Source organism: Abrus precatorius, unplaced genomic scaffold (genome assembly GCF_003935025.1).
Source record: "Abrus precatorius isolate BTA unplaced genomic scaffold, Abrus_2018 Scaffold9, whole genome shotgun sequence".
Lineage (NCBI taxonomy): Eukaryota > Viridiplantae > Streptophyta > Magnoliopsida > Fabales > Fabaceae > Abrus > Abrus precatorius.
Genome location: NW_020874439.1, coordinates 11,164,531 through 11,181,374, shown reverse-complemented (window position 1 = coordinate 11,181,374; position 16,844 = coordinate 11,164,531). Strand labels below are relative to the sequence as shown.

Sequence of the window (16,844 nt, the reverse complement as noted above, 5' to 3'; positions counted from 1 at the left end):
AGGTGGTGTAATTTACCTTGTGCTCTTTCCTACACCCCATCGCATGGAAGATCTTCTCCACATCTGCAACCCACCTTTGGGCTCCTTTCAGATCAAATTTTCCCTCAAACTTCAAAGAGTTATGCCTAGTAAAGGCGGACAACCCTCGATATTCAGTTAGCTCTGCACCTTAGTTATGTACCAAGGCCTCTAGAACTTAGGTCATTCACTTTAGAAGGTCGTTGGTGATACCAGCTCCTCTACCTTTACCGGCCATTTCTAACCTCAGTCTAGCAAACAATTCAACAAACCACATTCTCACACGTCAAATCAATAACAACATTTATAATTTAGGCAAACAAAACACACCAACACACAACTTGGACACTTCAACCCCAATACCCCAGCCCAGTTTGGATGAACTACTCTGATACTAAAATTGTAACACCTTAATTTAATTTTTTAAATAAATAAATTTCGCAATAATTAGGAAAAATAAAATCTCATTCAACGGTACCCAATATATGGTTTCAATAAAGTATTTCAAAACAAGGGAGGGTTACAAATTTGCATCCAAATAGACGCTACAGATACATCACAATTTAAAAAAAATAATTTCCTAAGTCCTATAGTAGTTTCATCCCTCCTGTTCATTGAGTCAAGTGCTGACGATCTTGATCACCTGAAAAATAGATGTAAAGGTGAGTACTCTACACTATCACACATAAGCATAGAGACTCACCTCGTACGTTTCACCTATTTACTAACATAATTCAAAACATGCATTAAACAAACACAAAGTAACACTTTTCAACATTCCACTCCAATTCACATACAGGTGCGCTTACTGCACTGTCAAACAATTCACACACAACATCTACGTGTGCTCACTATATGTTAGCCACGCTCATTGTGGCACTATGATCACAGATTCATAATGCCTCCAACCTGAGAAACTTACTCAGTTTCACATCATGGATGGTTGCCGGTTAGCCCCCATCTCACGGATACAACGTGTGCTGTCACGGGCCCTTTGGCAAAGGTGTTTGTCAGAAGCCGAGTCAAGAGAAGAGTGTGTGACCTGTGGTGCACCCACGCTCGCTGATGGTGTCACCACCACCCTATTCCTCAAGGTATTCTTACCACCCCATCTTCCACACCTCCAATGTTTCGCTGTAACCATTCATAGTTTCCCACGTTTTCAAACACAATCACAATCAGCATGTCATTTCCACACACTTTCAACCATTTCATATTATTCATCTTCCATAAATGGCAAATCCACACATATTCGGTCGTATTACACTTAAACACATAACATTTCCATTACAATCCTATATCAATCAATTCATTTAATCACATATACTATTCAACATCAACCACATTATATTCCATACAATCTTTCTATCTCAATCTCACTACAATCAAATCATTTTCATTAAAACACACATCTTCCTACGTTTCCATCATTCACATTCCAATACATAACCATACAAACGAATCCTAACTACAAAGAGATACGGTAGGGTCCCCCTTACCTTGGATTGAAGACCCCCAACACAAATCAACAATAGAAGTGCTCCCCAAATGAATTTTCTTCCTAAACACATGGAAAACTCTAAGAGTAACCGAGGAGATTGGAGAAAGAACAAAAAACATAAACCCTAGTTCATAGAACTTACTTCCAAACGCCCCAAACGTGATATCAACCTTCAATCTTGCACCCAAATGGCTTTGGAGGCAATTTAATTGATGAAATAGGATTGGAAATCAAGAGAATCGAAGAACGGATGATAGGAGAAGTGAAAAATGAATTTTTCAAACCTTAAACCCCTCAAATACTGTAGGATTTGCGACACTCTCGCTACAGCGAGACCCCTTCTCACTACAATGAAAATATCAAAGAGAATTGCACCCTAATTTTTGCATAATTTCACTACAATGAAACCCTTTCGCTACAACGAGACTGCACCATATAAAACACTCTCTCTCTAAGGCCCTTCTCGCTACAGCAAAAGCGCAACAGAGGTACACCATTTACCCAGGACCTTCTCGCTACAACGAGAACTCTCTCGCTACAGCAAGAATGCCCCTGCAGTACATAGTAACCTATGTTTCCAATTAGTCTAACTCAATTACAAACCAAACATCCTCAGTACAGAATCAACATTCACACTCATGCTCATATACACATATTTATACACGTATACACATACACATCCATTTCATCACACATATATTCACATCATTATATACATTAATTGCACATTCAAATAGCAATCCATATAATCATATTAATAAACAAGATACTATTATAAATTTGGGGCGTTACATAAGTCCTCATCTGAAGTAGGATACAAACTTTTGGCATTCACTGTGTGTGAGTTGCAATGACTCACATACTTAGTACAGGATCTTAAAGTCAATTTCACTCAACCAACATTACTTTATTGTGATAATTAGTTTGTTAGATATATTGCCAGTAATCCTACCTTCTATGAGCGCACCAAGCATATTGAGTTAGATTGTCATATTGTGAGAGAAAAATTACAAGCAAAGTTATTTCATCTATTTCCTATCCGCACCTCTGCTTAGCGGGTGGTCTTCTAACAAAAATTCTACTCCCTTTCAAAAGCTCTTACCCAAGTTAGGAGTGATCAATATTCACTCTCTAACTTCAGGCGAGATTAAGACATTAGTATATTGTTAATTTTCTTTTAATTGTAAAATTAATTATTTTACTTTTTGACATATGTCAATTTGTTTGTCACATAATATCTAACACATTAGAGTTTATCATATTTTATAAATTTTATAAATACAAATTGAATTCTTTTGATAACTGAATAAGATTCATTTTTTATGGGTTTATTAATTGTGTACCAATATGATTGCAGTTCCAAATTCTTTTCAATCACTTTGGAGTGTTTTTATTTTATCATCAAATTGAGTTAAATTTCTTAAAAACCTTTCATTTGTGTTTGAAAAGATAAATCCATGTGTATGCATAGGTTTGTATACACAAATTCAAATGGTTCAATAGCAATATATAATAGTTTGACAAAAAAAAAAAAAAAGCAATATGTAATAGAGAAAAAAAAGTATTTTGCCACATTGATAAGCATAAGAAAAATAAAATTTATTATCTTTAATCTCTATTATTATAATCTTTCCATATTAGATCAAGTACTCTTGAAACTTTAATATCTTTTTTTTTTTTTATCTCTCTTCATTCTACATTCCACGGGTAAGTACAAAAAAGAGGTTATCCTAAATTATTAAGCCTACAACAAAAAAAGAAAAAGAGAAAGCAAAGTCTCAAAGCTATTGATAGAAGAAAAGCAACTAAAGTTCAAAATTTGTAGGCAATATTTAGAAGATGAGAGCTAAGCTTTTTGGGTTTGGAAAGCATGACCATGTGATCCGAACCCTTAATCTCCATCACCTCAGCATATGGAGCTGTTCTCTCAATGACCCATCGTTGAATATCCTCTTTTACGAGTTTGTCACTTTTGTTCATGATGAAAACTTTTGGTACCCTCCCATTCCTCTGCTTTGTCACGAATGTTTCTCTCAACAATAATTCAACATTATTAAACAAAGGGTGTGGCCTCACCAATGTTAATGCAAGCGTCAAATCCTGCACATTTAATCAAGGGAGGAATATGGCTTAGTTAAGGTACACATCATTTGTTTTAAACAATGTGATGTGTTATAACATGTGTATCAAGTTGATAAAAAGAAAAAGAAATAAAGTATGATCGTGATAAAATGTAACTAAAGTGAAAATGTTACCTGAGATGGTGATAATTGATATAACTTAGATGCCGCATGTTTGGGTCCTAATAAGAATGCAGTTGGAGGTTTCTTTGGCCCATCAAAGAACAAAAACTTTGTGTCCATAAACGAACCCGCTCTTCTAAATGTCTGTATCACAATAAATCACCAAAAAAAATCAAGTACCACAATAAGAGTTTTATATTATCTTTTTAAAAGTTAATTTATCCTTGAAGATTAAAAGATATTCTATGCTTTTTATACATAAAATAATTATCACTTTTAATTTTATATTATATATATATATATATAATAGATAATGAAAAATTAGTAATTCATCAATTTAAAGTGTATTAGATGCTTTCTCAAGTTTATGAGTATAATCATAAATATTATTTTCAAAATGTTATTAAGTGAGATAAATTCATTATGAAATATCTGTCACAAATTTGTTACAGGACTATAAAATAAAAATATAAAAAAAAATCACAGAAATCATGCTTCAATTTTTGAGTTAAAGCAAACAGGACTAACTTAAAATTAAATAAAAAATTAAGATAAAATAAAAAGTAAAAAAACAAAATTAAAGTACAACTAGGAAACAACAAATTACAAAGTTTGCCCCAAAAAAAAATCAATGGGATTCCAATCACCATATTTGAGTGATCTAACTTAATTTAAGCCAACTTATGTTATGGGATCATCATGGGTGTTGGGCATCCCTTGGAGTAATAATCATTTCACAATCAATTAATAGACGATGTTATAAAAAACTATTAAAAAATTGATGTTAAAATATAAGAATCTCTTAGCAAGAAGAAAAAGCAAAGTACCTCTTGGTTAACAGTAGCGGAAGTCAGGTTCTCACTAAGAACACCAGCAGAAACAAAAACAGCAATTGAAATTTTCTGAGGAAACTTTTCCATGGCAACAGACACAGGTATCCCACCAAAGCTATGACCCACCAAAATCACTTTCTCCTTTGGAGGAACAGAGTTCATGAATGTCATCAAAGGTTCATAATATTCTGAAATTGATCGAATCTCTTGCACTTGTTTTGGATTGATTCCAGAAGCAGCCATGTCCAGTGTTGTAACATTATGACCACCATGTTTTAACATAGTTGCAACCTTATACCAACACCATGCACCATGACCCGATCCATGAACTAGCACAAAGTGCGCACCATTAACGCAAATAAACAAACATTCAAATATTAAGACAAGAATAAGCATAGAATGTTTTCCCAATTTAGACATCTTCTAAACTATATAGTTGTTGGCTTCTTCATGGTTATTTGCTATATATATAGAATGAGAACCTTTCTTGCTTTGTGTATGGCCTTTGACTTTTCTCACTGAATTGTATTGAATATTGTGGGGGTATGTTTTAATTTAATATATAAATAAATAATTAAAAAATACATAAGTAGCTTATATATATAAGGGGGAAAAAGTTTACTATAAAAATATTTGAAAGAATATAAAAAAAGTAAAGATTTAAAAATTAGCTCTTAAAAATTTAAAATATAATAAATATTATATTTCAAGAACTTAAAATATTAAATATTCTTAAAATATATATTATAATAAATATTTAATTACAAGTTAATGGTGGACAAAGATCTGAAATAAATACAAAAAAGCATTTAATATGTAGCGTGTGATGTGGTGTGGTCAAGTCAGAAAACCTTCCAATTTCAAATCACATCCAACATATAGTCAAAGTCTTGACTTAGTAGTAAATGTATATCCTAGTTTCGTTGATTCATTCTTTCGAGATTTCAAATTAGTCTCATTGATGATGATGAGACTCTAAGAATTAGTTAAAATAGTTTTTAAAATTTTTAAGTGAATATATTAATCATTAACTTTATAAATACTGAACACTTTAATTTATTTAATAATTTTTGTTAGTATAAAATTTTGCTACTAAATATATATATATATATATATATATATATATATATATATATATATATATAATGTTAGAACAACATTATTTTACACAATTTTAAAACTTAATTTGATCAATTTTTGTTAATTGCTCTTGTTACCATCTTTCCCTACACAATCCTTTCCTATTTAGACACGCCATATCAAATTCTCTTCAATCGTAATCCCAATTAAGAAAATTCAAAATTTTTGGTTGCCTTTACTTTTCATGACTTAAACCATATTATGTCTACAAATAAGCTTCAACCAAGCCATCATCAATCTTGTTTTTATTTTCTTGACTTGCCATGATTGTATTTGATACAGTTTAAATAAATTTTTAGAAAAAATTTTATAGAAAAATTAATATAAAAAATATTTTTATAAATTAAAAATAATTTAATTCCTCAAAATTTAAATAAAAAATACAAGTTGTTTCTGAATTATATAAAAAAAGTTTTATTAATTTTTTATAAGTTTATACAATCTAAGTCTTTTTTTTTTTCCATTTTCCTTTCAAAAGTAAATTTCATCACTGACGTTATGTCAAATTTATGAAAACTTTCTAAATAATCCTTTGCCAAGTCAAACATGCTAAATTATATCATTGTTTTTTCTTATTCAAATTCCCAAAACATCTCCATTTTTCCTTCTAATTCTACTAACGTCACCACAACATGTTACTATCACTCGTTTATTCCCGAGAGAATTTTGGTAACTAGTTTCAAAGATATTTCTCTTTTCATTTTAAAATTGTATAAAATTATTATTTCATATCTCAAAATTAAAAAAAAAAACATTTAAAATAAATTTTGAATTACATAAAAGTTTTTAAATATCACTGTACCCTAAATCCTAAAGTTTCTAATTCATCAAGATCAATAATAAATTATTATACATCATAAATTTATATTTTATTAAAAAATATTTAAACTTAACCATTAATGTATCTAAAAAAAATACTTATTTCTTATATTTAGAGTTAACAAAAAATTGGTAATTATTTCTTATAAACAAAATGAAAGATAGAATATTTTATTTTCTAAATTCACTGTATTATCTGCTCAAATAAAATTATTTTCTACAAATAATGTTTTAGCTACTAACATAACAGTTTTCTGGTTCAAAAAATCTAAGCCTTTAAAACTATCATTTAAACTCAGCCATGATCGAGATTATGAAACATCATCACTTTATTTAAACTCACCATTTGCTGCAATATAATATTCTTAGTATTTTAAAGCCCTTAATCGCAAGTCTTAACATTTCATGCTTGATCTGCTCTGTCTTCTTTGCACACTCATCAGAAAAATTTCTGAAATGTCACTATTGTTGATTATTGACAATGAACTCAAATGCTTTAATTTGACTCGATTGATTCAGCATTAAAACGATTAGGGACATAATACATGCACGTTCTTGATCAACAATTTCTCTATCATTGAGAACAACAATTATGTTTGCTTCCACTTTATATATTCTTCCACATTCAACACAAAAATTGTTTGTAGATTAAATTAGCTAAAATTTTAGAGAAAATTCATCTAATTGTTCTTTTTCAGATTTTTTTTTATTTTATCATCTAAATATTTTGTATTTTATTTCAAATTTAACATAACCTAATCCATTATAAAACAGTATGAATTAGATTTTTTTTTCTGTTTTCTTTTAAATAGTAAATTAATGTTCAAATACACAATACATATATTTATAATAAACTAATTCAAAATATTAAATATCTCATCCCAAAAGTCATTACTATGAATTTGAAATTAATATCTCATTTTTTAAAATAAAACTACTGAAAACTTACATGAGTTTATTCTATTTTTATCTTTTTTAATGAGTGTTCACTGTCACTAGAGAGAGGAGAGGATAAGGTCTCACCAATGATAATGCAAGCGTTTAAAAGTTCAAATCAATTTATATTGAAAATAATACAGTAAGAAGTGTAAAGATAATTTGATTCATTAGTTATTTTTCTTTTCTTAAATGTAACATAACTATTTATTCTTAAATAACATTATTTCGGTATATCTAGCATGCATTTAAATTACTTTCTACTTAAAACCAAGAATTTAATAATGGTGCACTCACAATCCAATCACAGAGAAAGAGAAATGGAATAAGTGTAGATAGTCACAGAGATACACTTGGAGTGTGAAAGATGAGAGTGATTGAGAAATCTAGAGGAAATGAGGGTGGTGGATGTCTTTCCATGATTGTGCAAAAAAATTAATGAAAATAGAGAGAAAGCACACCAAAGGCCTCACACTCAAAAAAATAATAATTATATGTTGGATGTGTGTTCTGCTCTAATAATGATTTGTGTGCTTTGAGTGTTATTATTAATTGATGTGTGTTATAAATGTGTTAGCCAATATTTCTTGTACCATATAAATTTTATGTCAAATAAAGAGATCTAGTGGGGCGGGAAATGCTCAACCATACTAATATATATTAGGTAATGAAAGTGAAGAGATAAAGAGAGTTGGTCCGTTCTAGGATCATAATCCCATGATATTGGAAGAAAGACTACTTTATAGGGACTAAGACAATTTGAGAAATTATAATATTTTATCCTAATTACGTTTCATATTGACCAAGTTATGTAAAAATTTCTATAATATCAAATTTTAGAATTTATAATGCTTTGGCGAATTTTATTGTGACAAATAATTTAGAGATATTTTTAATAATATTCTAAACTTATATGTATATAATGTGAACTAAATAATTTGTAAGACGTAAATTTATATTTTATTTATTATTTTAAAGTCTTGAAAGTATTTCTTTGGAAGTTTAAATACTGTAAAATCTTATAAAATTTTTATAAAAGGAATGTAAGTTTTGTTTTTATTCAATTTTTAAATGCATGAAATAAAACAATTATTTTATTTTTTATTTTATTATAAAAATTTATTTAGTTACTTTTATACAAAATTGAAGATGTTACAGCTTAGAAAAGTAACAGTGTATAATTCAGATTTACTTTATTGGAAGATGTGCGTTATTCAATAACTTTAGGTCTCTTTTAAGAGTATTTTTTTGAATTTAAATTTGTCTTATGACATAAGTATTGATTGTGTCTTTGAGATGAACCTCACATTATCCTTTCTTATTAGTTGTTATAAAATCTTTTTGATGGTTATCACTTTATACTATAATAACAAATAAGTAGACACTCTGTTTTTTGAATCCAAATTTTTACCTACAATAATAAAAGCTAGTAAATAAATAAAAAAATTAATTTAAAAATTAATTTTAATAGCCATTTAAATTGTCATTAATATTTGTTATTATAAATTAAAATTTTTAATAACAATAAATTCAATTTTATTATATTTTTTATAATGATTAATAACATTTTTATTGACAGTAGATACAATGATAAATAATTTTTTATCAAATAAAATTTTTAATGATTATTTTTATTATTACTAAAATTTATAAAAATTAAAATTATTTTTTTGCAGTGATAGAACATTTAAAATTTAGTTATTGGACATGTATGATACGAAAAATGCATACAATGAGCACATATTGTACAAACGTTACAGTTCCAGATAAATAAACATCATATGTATCAAATAATGCGTTAGAAATATATGTCACAAGTGTAAAATCACTAGTATCACATTAAATCACCGAACAAGATATATAGTGTGAACACACTAATATTGAAGATTAAATACCCCTTTCTTTGTGTTTTTTTTTCATTTATTCCTGAACAAAATCTAAATTAAACTTATGTGAAACATATGGACATTAATATTTATTTGCAAAATCAAGAAGCTGATAGGTATGCTTTTCTGGCTTGGAGAACATGACCATGTGATCTGAACCTTTAGTTTCTTTCACCTCAGCAAATGGACCAGTTCTCTCAATCATCCATAATTGAAAATCCTTTGTTATCAAACTATCTCCTGTGCTGATGATGAAGACCTTGGATACCCTTCCATTCCTGTTCTTTGTAACAGTGGTTTAATTCTTTCAGCAATAGTTCATCATTATCATTAAAGAAAGGTGAGGGTCTCACTGGTGATATTGCTACTGTCTTTTATATTATTATGTTTAGAATTGTCTTTTATATTATGTTTAGAATTGACAGAAAGATGCCAAAAAGAAATTATACGAAAAAAAAAAAGATTGAAAAATTACAGTAACTAGTGAGCGATGTATTCCCTGAGAAAGTTATTTTTGTATTTTTATTGTATATAGTCAAGATTAAATATTAAAGGTATATAATCAATTCCAAAAGTTACAAATCTTTTCAAAAATATCACATAACTTTTATATTTGAATCATAATTATATCATAAAAACAAGGTTACTTATTAACCATAATGAATTAATATTTGTGTGGAATATTTAGAAGGTGAGAGCTAAGCTTCTTAGGCTTTGAGAACATGACCATATGATCAGAATCTTTATTCACTTTCAGCTCAGAATATGAACCAGTTCTCTCAATCATCCACATTTGTACGTCCTCTCTCCACAAATTGTCTCTTTTGCTGATGATATAAACTTTGGGTACCCTTCCATTTTTGTTGTTGGTAACCTTTGTTTCTTTCAATAATAGTTCAACATCATTAAAAATAGGTGCAGGTCTCACACCAGGGACAGTGCAAGGGTCAAATCCTACACATTTTAATTATGGGTTTTGTAAATCACTTGTTACCAAAAAAACACAAATGGGTACAAAAGATTAGATTGAATTAATTTGAAACTAATTACTTCAGGTGGCGATATTTGGTATATCGTGGATGCAAAAATTTGAGTCCAGCCAATCTGGCAGTTAGAGGCTTTTTGGGCCCATCAAAGAAGAAAAATTGTGTGTCCATTAAGGAGCCCACCCTTTTAGCTTGCTGGAACACAATAAAAATTGTTGATCAAAATAAAAATAAAAAAATAGTAAAAATTAATTTGTAATATGATATGGTATTACTTAAATAAAATGATAACTTTAAACTACAAAGAAAAAGGAAGAAGAACAAAATGATAAATCATACATCCTAAAATTTATCCCTCTTTTGTATTTAATGCATAATAATACATTCAGCTAACGTTTGATACAACTCAAATTTAGAGAAAGAAATTCTAAAAGAGAAAAGCAAGTTATTTTAATGAACTTTCCCTTGTAATCATCCTAATAATTACCCCTAATTGAAAGAATCTCTACTTTAAATGGGAAGAAAACTTAAAAATGATGAAGTAAAATGCAAGTTCTCATTCGGCTGAATCTAGATCTTATTCAGGTTAATTAGATGCACATCTGAATGTGATGGGTTAGTCTACTAGTAAAGATTTTTTGCATATACAAAAACTCGAACTTGAACTCGAGATATTACTTAAGCAATACCGAGCTGTTTGCACTCTAAAATTATTACTTGAAAATACACTCAATTCGCTTCAACTATAAAAAGAAATTGAGATTGAGAGAGAAAGAGAAGTACCTCCTGAAGTAAAGCAGGGTATGTGAGGTTTTCACTAATTACAGATGCAGTAACAAAAACTACTACTGAAATTTTCTTAGGGAACCTTTCTATAGCAATAGACATTGGTATCCCACCAACACTATGACCCATAAGAATCACTTTCTCCTTCGATGGAAGAGATCCCATAAATGTCATCAAAGGTTCATAGTATTCTGAAATTAAATGAATCTCTTATTGGAGAATAAAACTAACAATATGTTACTAATAGGTGACAACTAGCTAATCTATTTTGTTGGCTACATTCTGTTAAGTCTATTTAGTTGATTTTGTTCTATTTAATTAGTTTGTTTTCTGTTTCTTTATTTTCCAGTTGTGCCTCCTCTCTTAGTATATATAGGAGGCTTGTCTTTGTAATCATTATGAGAAAATTAATTGAAGTATTATTCAGTCATCTTCTTCCATTATCTCTTTTTTTCCGCTTTATGGTATCAGAGCACTCACAAGGAGAGCTTTGCTGTGCCATACTTTGATCCAACATGGCTGAAAAAGAAGGTTCTAAAAAACAAGACAACACCAAGAAAGGAGATGAGTCACAAAATCCCAGCAGCCCCTATTATCTATATCCGGGTGAAAATACCAACACCCTTACTGTTTCTCCTGTCCTTGATGGTCCAAATTACCATGCTTAGGGTAGGTCAATGAAGAGAGGGCTTCAATCTAGAACAAATACAAATTTGTAGATGGAACAATCAAGGAACCACCAGGCGATGACTTCTTGCATAATGCTTGGATAAGGTGCAACACTATGGTTATTTCTTGGATAACTCGATCTGTTTCTTTGCAGATTGTGCAAAGCATTGTGTATATTGACAATGCAGAAGATTTATGGAAGGATTTAAGGGATAAATTCTTAAAAGGAGACTATTTCAGAATGTCCGATCTCTTGCAAGAAATTCACTCTATCAAACAAGGAGAAAGAACCATCTCCACCCTATCACACGAACTTAAAGATTCTATAGGAAGAGTTAGAAATTCTCAGACCTATTCTAGCTTGTTCCTACATTACAAAGTGCACCTATGATCTAGTGAAAACTGTGAGAAATTACAAGGATACAAAATATGTCATCTGTTTTCTTAAGGGTCTCAATGATTCTTACAACACTGTCAGATCCCAAGTATTGATGATGGACCTTTTACCTGACATTAACAAATTAAGTTTTCTCTCTTGTTTTGCAACAAGAAAGGCAAGTCTCAGGAACCTTGTTTCAAGAGACCAATTTGGTGGCCAGTATATCAGACAACAAGCCATCCTTTGGAGGTAGAAGTGAATCCTCATTTGGGAGAGGTAGAGGAAGATATAATCAAAGAAATTCTAGCAACTAACCTCAGAATCTGCACCTTTTGTGACAAAGAAAAGCACACAGTAGAGACTTGCTATTTCAAACATAGATTTCCTCCAAATTTCATGTTCAAAAATAAAGGACAAACATCCACTATAAACTCCTATATCTCAAATTCCTCTATCACATCTAACACTGTTGAGAGCAGTATTCATAAGAATGTTGAAAAGGAACAGCCTGAGGTAAGCAGTACCATTACAACTGAGCAATATAACCAACTCATGGAGATGCTCAAAAGATCAAATGCCAATGGAGAAGTACATGCCATAGTCAATCTCCAACAACATCCAGGTAATATCTCATCTACTTAAAAGGTCCAAAAGTTGTCTAATGATGTTTAGATATTGGACACTGGTGCCACTGATCATGTAACCAACTCCCTTTCTTGTTATGATTTTTATAACACCATTGAACTTATAAGAATTAAATTACCAAATGGATTTATTACTCAAACACAAATTTTAGGAACAGTCACCTTTTCTAATAAACTTTCTTTACAAGATGTTCTATACATCCATGAATTTAATTTCAACATTGTATCTGTTAGTAAAATTGTTAAATCTCTTCATTGGAAAGTTGTTTTTGAATTTATCTTGTTGTATCTAGGATCATAACAACCAACTGATGATTGGTCCTGCTGATCTTTAATGCAATCTGTATATTCTTCAAAGGCACAAATTTTCAAGGATTAAAATAGTTAATTCTACTAGAGCTCCTATTGACAACAATGTGAATAATTTCACCTTTGATTTGTGGCACTATAGATTAGGTCACCCATCAGATTCTATTTTACACCAAATAAAAGGACAATTTCCATATGTTAAGCATGATCACAAACATGTATGTGACTATTGCCATTTGGCAAAACAATGCAAGTTACCGTTTCTTAATAGTGTTGAATCATCTACTTCCTGTTTTAATTTGATACATTTTGGACATTTGTGGTCCTTTTTCTCTTAGTTCCATCCATGGTTATAGATATTTTCTAACTATAGTGGATGATTTTAGTAGAAATACTTGAGTTTTCCTTATGAAAACTAAATTTGAAACCAAAACACTTATGCATAATTTTATTTTTTTGATATCTACTCAGTATAATAAGAAAGTTAAAATTATAAGATCTGATAATAACATTGAATTTTGTATGTTAGAATTTTATAATAGTCAAGGGATTATACATAAAACATCTTGTGTGGAAACACCACAGCAAAATGCTGTGGTTGAAAGGAAACATAGGCACGTCCTAAATGTGGCCAGGTCTTTATTGTTTCATTCTAATTTGCCTAATGTTTACTGGTTATATGTTGTTCTTTATGCTATACATCTCATAAATAAATTGCCTACTCTATACTGAAAGGTAAATCTCCCTTTGAAATTCTTAATGAAAAACTCCCTACTTACCTTGGTCTAAAAGTCTTGGGCAGTTTGTGTTTTGTTTCTATGCTTACTCAATATAGAAACAAATTAGATTCTAGAGCTAGGAATTAAGTTTGGTACAAAAGGTTACATTGCCCTTGATTTATCCACTAAAGAAATTCTTATTTCTAGGAATGTGATCTTTTATGAAAATATATTTCCTTTTCACAAGGTTTCTCCTATTAATAACTAGATTGATCCTTACGTAAGTGAGACTTTTGATTTCCTTTTAAGTGATGTTAATCTATCCAACAATTATCCTATGGAAGGTGAAGTTTCTAACAGCATGGATACTCAGCTCCTCTCTGTTGAACCACAAAACACTCAAGGTGAGCTTAGTTCTTCTGCTCCTCCAAATGCTGACCTTTGAAGATCCACTAGGCATAGACAAGCACCCACTTACCTGACTATTTATCATTGTCATCTTTTACAAAATATGGGAACTCGTGATTCTAAGAATATAAGGTACCCATTGTCTTATGTTTTATTTTATCATTCTCTAAATCCTAATTTTTTAAAATTCACTTTATCTATTACTACAAAATTTGAGCCTAAAACCTATCAACAAGCTGCTAAATTTTCTCATTGGATTAAGGCAATGCAAGATGAACTTGATGCACTCAAGATAAATAAAACTTGGTCTGTAACCCATTTACCCATAGAAAAGTCTATTATTGGATCCAAATGGATTTATAAAATCAAATATAATTCAGATGGGACTCTACAAAGATATAAGGTTAGATTAGTGGCCAAAGGATACAACTAAACTGAAGGTTTAGATTACTTTGACACTTTTGCCCCTGTAGTTAAATTGACTACTGTTAGACTTTTACTTGCTCTTGCTTCTACTAAGAATTGGTTTCTTCACCAACTTGACATCAACAATGCATTTTTATATGGTGATTTAACTGAAGAAGTTTATATGGAAACTCCTCAAGAATTTTCTGTTTTAGATCCTACATTGGTTTATAAACTACACAAATCTATCTATGGCTTGAAACAAGTTAGTAGACAATGGTTTGCCAAACTCTCTATTTTTCTCTTAAACCTTGGATATAGACAATCTGGTTATGATCATTCTCTTTTTATTAAGAAAGTCAATTCTAAGCTAACCATCATTTTAGTTTATGTTGATGATCTTATATTGGAAGGAGATGATGCAACAGAAATTGCTTCTATAAAACAAGATCTTGACAACACCTTTAAAATCAAGGACTTTGACAATCTTAAATACTTCCTTGGTCTTGAAGTGGCAAGATCACATTTAGTTCTTACTATATCTCAAAGAAAATACACTTTAGATCTAATTTTTGACTTTGGTTTGCTTGCAGCTAAACCTGTCCCTACACTGATGATCAAGACTACTAGACTTGCTCATGATGACAGTTCCCTTAATTACTCAGATGCTACTGGATACAGAAAACATGTTGGGAGATTACTCTATCTTACCAATACCAGACCAGACATCAGCTTTGCTGTTTAACAGCATAGCCAGTTCATGAGCAGTCCAACTGAATTGCATTACAAGGCTTGCATTCAAGTCCTTAGATATTTGAAAGGTTCCCCAGGACAAGGAATCTTTTATCCCAGCAATTCCACATTATGACCGAAAGGCTTTACTGACTCAGATTGGGGCACTTATCTAGACTCTCGAAAATCAATCACAGGTTATTGTATCTATCTTGGCAATTCTTTAGTTTCATGAAAATCCAAGAAGCAACCTACCATTTCCAGATCTTCTTTAGAGGTTGAATATCGTGCCTTAGGAACTATTGTTTGTGAGTTGCAATGGCTGACTTACCTATTGGATGATCTTGGAGTTTCCTACATTCAACCAACATTTCTCTATTGTGATAGTGCCTTAGCCAAACACATTGTTGCTAATGTTGTTTTTCATGAAAGAACCAAATACCTAGACATTGATTGCCACTTGGTCAAGGAGAAACTTCAGGCTAAACTTTCACCTTTTACCTATTAGTAGCAGAGAGCAACGTGTAGATCTCTTCTCCAAGCCACTTGACCCTCCCTTTTCTTTTCTTCTTTCCAAGCTAGGAGTGTTATACTCTCTAGTTGGGGGTATTGGAGAATAAAACTAACAATATGTTACTAATAGGTGACAACTAGCTAATCTGTTTTGTTGGTTGCATTCTATTAAGTCTGTTTAGTTAATTTTGTTCTATTTAATTAGTTTGTTTTCTGTTTCTTTATTTTCTAGCTGTGCCTTCTCTCTTAGTATAAATAAGAGGCTTGTTCTTGTAATTATTATGAGAAAATTAATTGAAGTATTATTCAGTCATCTTTTTCTATTATCTCTTTTTTTTCCGCTTTATCTCTTGCACTTGTTTTGGGTTGATACGTGAAGCACTCAAGTCATGGGCTGTAACATTATGACCTGCAGATTTTAACATAGTTGCCACCTTACACCAGCACCATGCACCATGGCTGGCACAATGAATGAGCACAAAGTGCGCACCATTAACGCCATTGAATATTGAAAGGAAAAATAGGAAAAGAATTTGCACAAAATGCACCTCCCTTTTTAACATCTTTCTAAATTTTGGCCTTCTATATTTGCTTAATGATTGTTCCTGTTAGAATTGGACCAATCTGTTCCTTTATAAACAGTTCTACACAGGTTATTTTTCCGTGTAATCATTTTATGGGCTTTTTACATTCTTATCATTAATTTATTTTAAGAAGTCAATTGTAAAATGAAATGTGCTATTCTAGGAATTAATTTGTTGTTAATTACAATATTCTTAAATTTTGTTTGAGAGCAATTTTTGAAATAAATAAAAGGTAGATAAAGACTTATACAATGACAATTTTTATTTAAGAGTTTTTAATAAGAAAAAAATGTTTTATAAACACTTTAAAACTCTCTTAACTCTGTATTTTAAG

The 16,844-nt window shown here is 30.5% G+C and overlaps 1 protein-coding gene and 1 pseudogene across 1 annotated transcript; both read right to left on the bottom strand.

The window, feature by feature from the left end:
• Positions 1-3,331: 3,331 nt before the first annotated feature.
• LOC113851507 (salicylic acid-binding protein 2-like) lies at positions 3,332-5,015 on the bottom strand. The gene is made up of 3 exons (XM_027482009.1): positions 4,590-5,015; positions 3,775-3,906; positions 3,332-3,619 (listed from the first exon to the last, which is right to left on the bottom strand). The coding sequence occupies exons 1-3, from the start codon at positions 5,013-5,015 to the stop codon at positions 3,332-3,334; spliced, it is 846 nt and encodes a 281-aa protein (XP_027337810.1).
• Positions 5,016-10,040: 5,025 nt separating this feature from the next.
• On the bottom strand, positions 10,041-16,489 carry LOC113851553 (annotated as a pseudogene).
• Between the last annotated feature and the right edge of the window lie 355 nt (positions 16,490-16,844).

Excerpts from the sequence above, each read along its gene's own strand:
- LOC113851507 (XM_027482009.1), bottom strand. The coding sequence starts at position 5,015 with ATGTCTAAATTGGGAAAACATTCTATGCTTATTCTTGTCTTAATATTT. Across the intron at positions 3,907-4,589 it reads CCGCTACTGTTAACCAAGAG|ACATTTAGAAGAGCGGGTTC; the intron begins GTACTTTGCTTT and ends ATTGTGATACAG. Across the intron at positions 3,620-3,774 it reads ATCAATTATCACCATCTCAG|GATTTGACGCTTGCATTAAC; the intron begins GTAACATTTTCA and ends TTAAATGTGCAG.